At 32.4% G+C, this 11348-nt stretch overlaps 1 protein-coding gene across 3 annotated transcripts in view; it reads left to right on the forward strand.

The window, feature by feature from the left end:
• LOC149412821 (optomotor-blind protein-like) overlaps window positions 1-11348 on the forward strand; it is a 209158-nt gene that overhangs the window by 83105 nt on the left and 114705 nt on the right. For 2 of the 3 annotated variants that reach the window (XM_089645236.1, XM_089645238.1), the window contains exons 2-3: window positions 5390-5503; window positions 7422-7584. In XM_089645236.1, coding sequence (XP_089501362.1) covers window positions 5390-5503; window positions 7422-7584 — 277 coding nt within the window. The remainder of the gene's footprint in view (window positions 1-5389; window positions 5504-7421; window positions 7585-11348) is intronic. The other variant, XM_089645239.1, reaches the window with a different exon arrangement.

An 11348-nucleotide genomic window follows, 5' to 3' on the forward strand; every position in this document is an offset into this window, starting at 1 on the left:
GAACCCATTTTCGGTTATGATTTTATTGTATAGTGTGAAAAATTAAGTTATTTATAAAATGATCGAAAAAAATTTAAATATTTATGCCTGAACATCCACAAAATAAAATAAAAGGCACTTTTTGGCCATGTTTTTTTCTTGCATAAATCAAAACAGGCGGATGGTGTTAAGCGGGAATTTAAACCTTATCGCCATCTACGTAAGGGTTGTTATTGATAGCGGTTCAATTTAAAATATTACACGACGTAGTGCATCGCCTTAAATAATTCTTATTAAAGTGACTAATTATCGTTTTTAGTTTTAAAATCGAGATTTAACAATTTGTCTAATTGGTATTTTGGACAATTAAATATTTATAGAATGTTTGCATTTTGAATTTTGTCGATTTTCTTTATAATATAATTATATTTTTTAGTTGATAAACAATTAAGAAGACTATCAGAATTACCTTTCGAATGAACAGCGTAAGTAAACTTTAAAAATTATCAGATTTAGATCTGCCAATTTTTGACAGGTTCAAATCTTGTCTGCATGGTAGTACCTATAAGTAAAAAAATTTTAACGTTTTAAAGTAGTTTTCAGGTACAAAAGTTGAACTGTTTGTATGGAGAAAATAATATTCTTATTTGGATTTTTTTATATAGAAAAAAACAATGGAATTTCGGAAAAAGTTATTTATCTTTTTTACTTCTACTATCGTGTAGAAGTGTGTGCACTTTACCCCCGAACGAAGAAGAACGACAATATATTTTTTTTCATTTTATTGTTTTATTTTTACTTTAAAATACAATATGTTACATTCAGTGGACGTTTCCAGTGCGCCCCTGCACAATCTCCATGTGACAAATGACAAAACGTTGTGGTCGTAGTGTCTCCGTTCGTGGTCTACTGATGCAGGTGTCGTGTTCGATGTCCAGTCTAGCCAACATTATTAAAAAAAAAACATGTTTGACTTTAGATAAATAGATAGGTACGTATAATTCAACATGTAGACTATAAGCTGCTTTTCAATTTTCGAACATCACAACTCAACACTATAAAGATATTTTAAAAGCGTGAATTGAAAATATTTGGTATTTTGATGATAGATAAATACTAACCGATTCGTTATCATTTATCATCATGCACTATTGTTGGAATATGTCTTTAAAAGTGCAAAAATTGACTAAATTAAACAAAGAAATTAGATAGAATCTAGAATCACCTAGGTCCTTTTTCCATTTTCCAATTCATCAAAAAATAAGTGCAATTATTGAATTTCACAAAAAAGTACTTGCATAAACTCTAAAATAAATTAAATCGATATCGTCGATAGCTTACTTGAAAAAGTAAATATACGTTTAAAAATCTTTATCTACCTATAGCCTACATCTAAATATTCACCATGCCAAACATTTGAATCACATTGGGTTTATCAATAATTTATAATTTTAAAAAATTGCAACCGCTAAATACATTTTTTTAACCAAAGGAGTTCCATTAGTCCACTGGGTTTATCGATTTAAAAATCGAAAACCTGTTTCTTCACTGTTGTCGTTTCAAATAATATTTAGGTAGGTACTACATATTTGACAGTCGGTTGTTACGCTCGCCGCTCCTCTCTTGAGATCACAAGAGATGCCGCTGAGCGATTTCACTCGGCCGTTGGCTCAGTTAGCTGTTAAGTCATAGGAAATTAAACAATCAATTATTATACAAATATTGCATACAAATCTGTGCTGATTTTTGACAATGGCGGTATTTAGGTTCGACAAATCTTTGTACGAGAATATCCCCCGAAACACCTTTCAAATGTTTGTATTTCTGATGAGTTCTTAAGATAATTTTTAACTTAATTAACGTTATCGACAAGAAAAATTGAAGTAACTACAATACCTAATAAACACAAATATTATGTAGTATTTAATATTCATATTGGCGTATTTTAGAACTGAGAGAGAAACTCTGCTTGTTTCTGCGTGTTCACTTAACCTAACTAAATACCTCATATTAAACCAATCTTTACATTTAATACTGTAAAATGTGCCCTCAACACGGGAAGCACACATCGTTGTAACCCAACTTCTGACATTAAAAAGCAAGAGAGAATTTATAAAAAAAAATATTAAAAAAAATAACTGTCACGGGACGCCTGGCAGATGTGAAACATTGAAAATAATAATTATTTTTAACAGGGAGTAGTGCATCTACTTGTGATGATTTTTCATTTTCACTGTCACTAACAGTATTAATGTCACTGTCATTCATATTTAAAACCAATAAACACTAGCAATGTATAAAGAAACGAGAACGGTGCTTTGCTCTAGATTCCAAGAGTAGGTTTTACCCTTCTTTTTTTTTTTTTTTTTTTATAGTGAATACCTCACAAGAGTCCCAAACTGCTCCCGTCTGGAGCCAGTGAGACTATGGCATCCCCAATTGGGGGATGTTGTGAGGCTGAAGGTAAGTGGGGAAGGGAAAGAGGAAGGTGGGGAAGTACCTGGCTATTCAGATCTAGTCACTAAACACGGCTAAAGCCATTTGGAGCAACGTTTCAATTCTGAATGGTGGTCTTACACCAGGGCGATACTGGTAGTATCTTCCACTCTGGAACGTGCCGCAAATATACTATATATTATTTTAATTAATTAATTGTGAAATAACACAAATTAATCAAATAAAATTTATTTGCGCACGCCGGGTTCGAACCCGCGACCTTCGGAATGGCAGTCCAATGCGTTACCACTGGACTATGCCGGCCGTCAAAAGATATTTTGACGATATTTCACATCAAAAGGTCGAACTTAGTCAATTTAATTAATCTTAGTTAATCTAATCCGCTGAAAGTATAAATTAAAAATCATAAAGCTTGCATACAGCTAAAATTAATGATGACATGGCATAGCCTACCATCAAGTCAAAGAATAATAATGGAAAATTCACTGCAAAAAAAAAACAATTAATCCCATCAAATTTCTTCATATTTTATTCTATAAATACAACTTTCCATCATTACCAGGCCTCTTGTATTTTTCTCAAAAAAATTTCAAAAGTGCATTATCTCCAAATGGTTTACAATAAAGTCGCTATCCCCGTCTGTCTGTTTGTGCGCTTAGTTCTGTAATGGATTTTGATAAGGTTTTCACTAACGTTTAGAAAATTTCTTCCGGAAGGTTTATGTAAACAATACATTCATATTATATTTATAGAAAGTAGAGAAAATTCGATGTTTTGTAATCAAATCGTAAAAAAAAATTGCCCCCTTACATTGCTAACGCTGGCTAAACGTTATGAGATACACAAAATAATGTACAACGAAATTGATACACAAAATAATTTACAACGAAATTGTATGTCTTAAAAAGGCCTACAAAAAAGTTTACCGTGATATATGTCTCCTAAGGATAATTCCTAGCAACGCCGGCTAAACGTCAGCTAGTGTTATTGTAATATTTCAGCATAAAATGAAAACGTATACATATTCGTACACAGAAGCTAAATATTCATTTTCACAGCGAATACAGAACTTGAATTGCTTTAATCATTTCAACGAAATTATTTGCAAAACATTTTATAACTTCTCTCGTAAATATTCATTAACTATTTTTTCATTCCGGTTCGCGGCCTTATGCTTAATTTACAGTTAATAGTTGTAACTTGAAACTTTTTAAAATTAATTCTAGCAGTTAAAACGTAAATACATTATTTTGAAATCCAATACTGTTTTGATAAAGGTGTTTCCCCGTGTTTTATCACGATAGGTGTCGTATTAATAAACCTTTTACAGAATAAATTACGTTTTATTTACTTTTTTAGAATTTTCCCATCGTTATAATTCAATACATGTTTTCAGGCACTATCAGATATTTCAAATATATTTTTATTCAATTTATAATCATATATGCCACTGTATTTTTTTCTAATTATTTCAGCAATTAATACTGTTTATTTGAATTAATAATGTTTTCTTTTTGTTTATGACACGTCTTGGAATTGAATTAGATATTTTATTATTCTGCTATCGTTGATTAATACAATCATGTTATATGCCACTAAATGTTTTATTGAGAAATAATATAATAGCTTTCACTTAAAATAAATCTATTTCCATACACAGATTTCAAAGGTCTAAGTAAAATTCAATAATTAGGTAATAAGCTAGTTTTTGGCTTACCTTTCCATTTTCATATAAAGCGATGCTGATATCGATAAAGTTTGTTTTAAGTTGAAAAAAAAAAATTGAAAAAAATCAATCAGTAAATTCAAATAAAAAAAAGTAAAATTGTTAAAAAAATAAAAAATTTCAAAATAAAAAATTTACAAAAAAATTGTATTTAAAAAAATCAATATATTTCAGTAGAAACAAGAAAGTTATAGAAACTGAATAGTTGAATTTAAAGATGCTGAGAGAAATGTATAGTTCCTGGGCAGGTTTTAATCAGCCTCCCGTGACCGGTCATTTGATTACAGGCAGATGTTTCCGCAAATGAAGTTCAGAGTGTCAGGTCTGGACGCCAAGGCCAAGTACATTCTTCTCCTAGACATCGTAGCTGCTGACGACTACCGATACAAGTTCCACAACAGGTACAGACACTTCTGGCAGTTGTTGGGAACACTAGGCCATAGGATTGACACTTCTGACAGCTTTGGGAATTTTTGTGTTTGTTTATGTTATGTTGTTTCTTTATTTTTGTTTATGTGCACCCGCCTTGTCATCACATGTGATCGTCCCACCTAACCTAACCCCACTGCCATTGTCTTTTGCCATGGTGAAATCAGCACTGTCACTTGTTTTATAACCTTAAAATATACCAATTTAAAATGCGTTCAAGTTTCTAATTAATGGTACCTCTCGACGAATCTCTTTATCCTATATCTCTATATCTTGTAATGCGTTTTAAATTACCGTTACTCGCACATTTTGACAATTATTATCACTTCTCACGTTAGAAATTATCAAAATGCAGTTAATGGTCACGGTAACGCGCGTTATTTAAATTTTTTTTTTTTTGGTCTTCATTGTTTACATATAAGTTACCCAGAACGGTACATCTTAAAAAGTTGAGGGAAATTCTAATAAAATCGCAATCAACGACATCAGTTACTTAAAAATATAAATAAAAACATTTGTTTTATACCTTTTCTATACACAAGCAAAGCTTCCAATATAAGAAAAGTATGAATCATGAGAAGTACCTTAAAAATAGCGTTTTTCGTAAATATTATAGATTTGTGCGAAAAATGTAATATTTAAAAAAATGACCCATGTGCTACTGGCAATGGCCTGTTTCCCTTCCTCGCCATTCCCCACCGTCCCCCGCCTCACCCCGCTGCCCGGCAAAGTGCCGGCTAAAGCCCGTATAACACAGTAGAACTCCCCGCTGACACAATCATTGTCTGCTCGTTACAGGCGCATGTTTCCGGCCTACAAGGTGCGCGTTTCGGGGCTCGATAAAAAAGCCAAGTACATATTGCTCATGGACATCGTGGCCGCCGACGATTGCCGATATAAATTTCACAACAGGTATAAAATAAAATTTTGGGCGATACTGTCCCCTTACGAATTCCCGATCTGTGAACCCTCGGTTTTTGGGCCGTTTTTGCTTTAAACCATCATATTTCTACAAATCGCTTGTGATCCATCATCTTATATCGATCGGAAATTTATAATCGATTCGTGGAATATGACAGATTTTGTAAAAATGACACAAAAATTGATCAAAAATGTATGATTATTCGTGTAAACAACAACACAATTTCTCTCATAAATGAACTAAACAATTTTGTTGTTTGAATTTTTGAGTATTGATCCGTGTTATGTGTCCTCCTGCTTTCTAAGCGAACGTTTCGAACATACTTGCAGTATCTACCCTGACGATGAAAACTTCAAATCTGTCCGAAACTTTAGGTCAAGAGAGAGGAGGAATTGCAACATGAATAATAATTAATACCCCAAAAGTCCAACAACATACTACCAATTATTGGTCGTCTAAATCTTAAATCATGTTCAAGTTATGTTTTTGTACCTTATTAAATTTGTTGGGAACGATGATCATATTTTTTTCCACAGACATGGTAAAACGATCGGTGGGCAAACATTTTAGACACATACTGGCGTCTTACATCCAATACTCCGAATTTCTACGCTTCTTCTACGTTACCAAGCGTTTAGAGACATTACAAAGTGTGAAAGAGAACACATCAAAACGCTTGGCTAACTATTAAAATCACTGATTCCAAAATCACCTGGATCTCAAAAAGGTGAAACAAAAAAATGCCAAAAAGAAAAATGAATATAAGGCTAGAAGCATGCGCCAATCAACCAAAGAGATCTGCGATATTTTTATTGAAATTTTTTCAGCTTTTGGTTGTTTTTCCACATTCGTATATATTTTCAATGCTTTTATTTATCATTTTTTCACTTTTTCACCACATCACCTCACAATTTTCGCTTTTAAAATATATTTTAATATATAAATTAGTTCACTCTCACGATGTGCTTTTGTCTGTACACCAACGTGGATCTCTTTGTTTCTGTAAAAAATAAAAACATGTTTTTAATTTTTTATACTTTTTATCTTTTCATCACAGTAATTTGTTGTAATTGATAACAAGAAACTAATTAATGTCTTTGTTGTTATAATGAGTACCTACTATTTCCAAAATAACGCTTCGCTTCCACCACTGTCTGCATGCTCCAGCTACACAGTATGTTCCGAAATGTTTGTTTACCAATGGTCTAGTCATATTTAGTTTTATTTAGCTATTAATTCAGATAGTTCCTAAGGTAAACTTTTAAAGTAACAGTGATAAATTTGTTGCATTTCTCATTAAATTTCCCACATTGAGATAAATTTGTTGCATTTCTCATTAAATTTCCCACATTAAGATACATTTATTGCATTTCTCATTAAAATTCCCACATTAAGATAAATTTGTTGCATTTCTCATTAAATTTCCCACATTAAGATAAATTTGTTGCATTTCTCATTAAATTTCCCACATGAAGATAAATTTGTTGCATTTCTCATTAAATTTTCCACATTAAGATAAATTTGTTGCATTTCTCATTAAATTTCCTACATTAAGATAAATTTGTAGCATTTCTCATTAAATTTCCTACATTAAGATATATGTGTTGAATTTCTCATTAAATTTCCTACATTAAGATAAATTTGTTGCATTGCACGTTAAATTTCCTACATTAAGATAACTACTAGTAAAGGTTCTTTCTAAAGAATTCCTAAATTTCCTTACATTTTTTATATGAAAATTTATTGTTTAACTATAAAATAACCAATTAAGATTCGAATTTTTTTTTTTAATTCTTTATAATTACTATTTTTTTTTTAATTACAAAAAGTTACAAAAACATTAAAAAAAAATCAAATATGTCCGTTTTCTAATCGTGGTATCTTCACGCCTGTGTCCCGGTCCCGCAGCCGCTGGATGGTTGCTGGCAAGGCGGACCCGGAAATGCCCAAGAGGATGTACATCCACCCCGACTCCCCCTCGACTGGTGAGCAGTGGATGCAGAAGGTGGTTTCCTTCCACAAGCTGAAGCTGACCAACAACATCAGTGACAAGCACGGCTTTGTAAGTACTGTACGTTGTATCGCATTCTTTATAACCCATTCCAAAATTTTCCCCATTTTTGCCAAAAAACACTACACAAAATACAATAAAATTGCCAATATTCAGTACTTAGAAGCAATTCTTGATTTTATGTTTACATATTCGTATCTATTTATATTCAAATCATTCGATATCACCTTTCGAAGACATCATTTATAAACTGCTATTCAACAATGTCCTCGGAAGGCAGAACAGCTGTCACACATTATAATAAGTATTTGTGACAGAACTAAAAATAAGTTATTTAAATTTTTTTATGGAAATTAAAATGGATCTTATCTAGTTTTGATAAGCAATAATTCAGTGCTACCAGTTAGAGACTAAAGAGCAATATTTTAAAACCATTTAATAACATAATATCTACACATATTCCAGTCCCGATGCATGAAATATTAAATTTTAACAACTGTTCTAAAATTCAACATATTGTGTACCAACAAAATGTAGATACCAAAAACTATTTTTGCTCACGTTTATTGTCAGTATTATTAGGTCATCATATGAATAAAGTTTTTAAAAAATATGAACTTTTACAAACCTTTGAGGCATCAAAGAGGTAATGATTTTAATGCGTTTGGTTCCCATTAAAATCTATCATCGAGCATTTTTAGCGCACACAATAAACATGTTTTATAGTCAGGATGAAAACGAGAATCTAATTAAAAACGTAACATTTTATTGCCATCCCGAGTTGTACGGCACCTTTTAAAAAGGCCGCAAAAGCTAAAAGGCAGATTGGGACTCCGATAAGACACCAAAAAGGCAAAAATTGCCGCAGAATTATTACACGCTGAAATGTCCCAAATTTTTTTGACACGATTTAAAAACAAATAAAAGTAAATAACAAATGGTCCTTTTTACGTGGAGAGATCCCCTGGTGTTTGACATATATCTCAACATAATGAATAGACAAAATCACTGACGGACGAATCCAGTGCGAATCACATAGCGGGTACCGACTACGTTTATGAAAATAAGTTATGATCAACGAAAAATATTAGAGGCACCTACTAGTATTTAAAATTTGACATATGTCCCACTTTGGAGGTATGTAAGTGCATCCAATAATAACATCAATTATTGGCAGTTCCAAACAGATACATATTTCGTATTCACATTTTTGCCATGGTATTATAATCGAAATGAACCAAAATCAGTGTTATGATGCATTAAAATGATTAAACTTAAATGATTTTGACTTTTCAGACATTAAACATGATATCGGTATTTGTATTATCTCTATAAAACTTTGTCTCCAAAACAATCACTACGTGACATCAGAAGATATTGCAATTGCGATAACACGATATTATGTTTAGAGATTCGTATGAAATAGCGAAAATTACAGCAAATTTCGGATGGCGTTTTTTTATAAACTGACGACGTATCCTCACAAAGAAGACAGCATTTCGAAGTTCCAAACTCGCGAAGTGACCCAAGTCTTTATGGGCGTGTTCGGAATTGATTTATGGTAGTTTTTTCATGCAAACACAACGGAGTATATCCCACCAAGGTTAGCAAAAACAAAGGAACATGACAGCTTTAGATTTAGAGACGCTCTACCTGAATATGCGTTGATAGACATATTTTATCATTTGTGTGTCATTTGGATTTTTCGACGATTTCTTCGTTTTTTGTTCGGAAGTTTATAAAAAAAATCTAGTTTTTTTAATGAAATATGAGTGGTTAGGGACTATTATCTAAATACGTTTAATCTTTCTGCAAATATCAATAAGTCGTTAAAATTTAATTACCTACGTTAGATAGTATCCAAGAGTTAACATGCATTCTGTCTAGAATTTGAAAGCAAGTTCACTTAGTTAGTTATAATGCCATTAAAGTTCGTATTAAAGCTTTTGCAATTTATCAAGCTATACATTTTAATCTAGAAAGGAAAATGATTAGTTTAATACCACGATCATTATTCTACTGATTACTTTACTTGTCGTTCAACTGGTGAGCAGAATATAACTAAGAATTCTTCCCCTACAGTTTCGTATTCTATACAGTCCTTCATAAAACAGCCAATCAAATAAAAAAGCTCGCAAGAAGAACCGCGCGGCTGAGAAATGATATGCATTCTAGCGTTGTACATAATGCGTTTTAAACTCGTTCGTTTCCAGTACAAAGGATGTGGGGCGACCACAATGAGTAATTGGGACAAAGAGGCGGTGTACCTAAAGGGTCTTTGTGCCTACCTGGGCTAATAATCGCCTTTCAAACACTCGGGTATCTATTTAATCCGCACACAAAACCAGTGTCCCCTGTGAAGGACCCAGGTTTTATGGAGGATAGAAGGATGCAAGGTTCTCTTTATGCTGTTTTGTTGCTAACTACATGTTTATAGAGCCACAATAGGTCAAATTATCTCCAGTTTAACGATATTTTGAAGGCATTTATGGACAATAGAAAACACTACTTGAATAATGTCATAAAACATTTCAGTAATTGGTTAAGTGCGTACAGAAAAGTAGGTTTATTCCTGCAAGAATTAGAAGACTTTCTCGACAAATTGTAAATAGGTACCTAAATTAAAATCGTCCCAAAAATATACCTATAACATAAAATTCACATTAAAGATATTTTTTATAACTGTAGATATCTACATATTTCATAACCGTTTTAGTCTCCATGACAAATATTTTCTATAATTGTTGTTAGAATTCTGCGTCTCTCTGATAACGCAATTTTAAGTTTCAAGTAAGCATTTTTTTAATTTAAAATTTGAACATAGTGCTTCTGTTCACCTCATCTCAAACAATCAATTGAAAACTCGAACCGTATCATGAAAAAACTCTTTACTGAAGATATTTTTCAAAAAATAATAAACGTTTTGAAGTCGCCGACATTACAAGTAAACCACATCTTCATATGCATCTACCTTTATCCCACCCATCTTTATCTCCCATCTTATCTTCATCTACCTGTATAATCTCGCGAATTACCCCCGAATTTCACAGCTTGATTGACAACAATGGGTGAACGCACCATTTCTCCACAGCCGAAGAAGAGGAGAAGGACCGCCAAAATCATAACCGTGCTGCAATGTCAGAAGCAATGCGAAAATTACAGACGTTTTACAAAGTTACCGAGATTTTTTTATAAGAACTGAGCCAGAGAAAAAAAACTACCGAGTCCGGTTCCCGCGCACTTTTACTCACGTGATAATAGTAAAACACGTTTGAATGTAGGGTTTACACGTATATTTTTCAGTGCCCGTCTTACTATTAATATCCCGAGTCAAAACAGGATAGCTTACAAATACTTAATAATATGTAAGTTAATTTCGATAATTTGTTTTTGATAAACTAGAAATATCAAAATTCAAAAATGTAAATAATGGGGTTAAAGAACTTTTAGTTTGATTCCGAGATTTGTGTGAGTAGTACACAAAATACTTCTTCCACTCTACCGTGTCTGCGCAAGTACCTACATTATAATCTTGCATAATTATGTGTAATTGATCAAATCACTTTTTTAGGTATCGTATTATTAAATTGATTTTAACAAAGGTTTTCACCAATGGGTTTGCCAATATCCTCAAAAACATTATTTACAAATAGGCACCTACCCCTTTGGAAAGTATATGTTTACATATTTTTGCATGGATATTTGAATTATTTGGAGGGTCGAGGTATGCACCGTAGGCGAAAAATCTTGTCGGTGTCTAATAAAATATTGCAAGTCTAACGCGCGTTATCAAAACGTATCGTTAATTACCCATGAAAGCAACA

This window comes from Hesperophylax consimilis, chromosome 22 (assembly GCF_061612785.1).
Source record: "Hesperophylax consimilis isolate HC1 chromosome 22, BYU_Hcon_1.0, whole genome shotgun sequence".
In the NCBI taxonomy this organism is placed as follows: domain Eukaryota; kingdom Metazoa; phylum Arthropoda; class Insecta; order Trichoptera; family Limnephilidae; genus Hesperophylax; species Hesperophylax consimilis.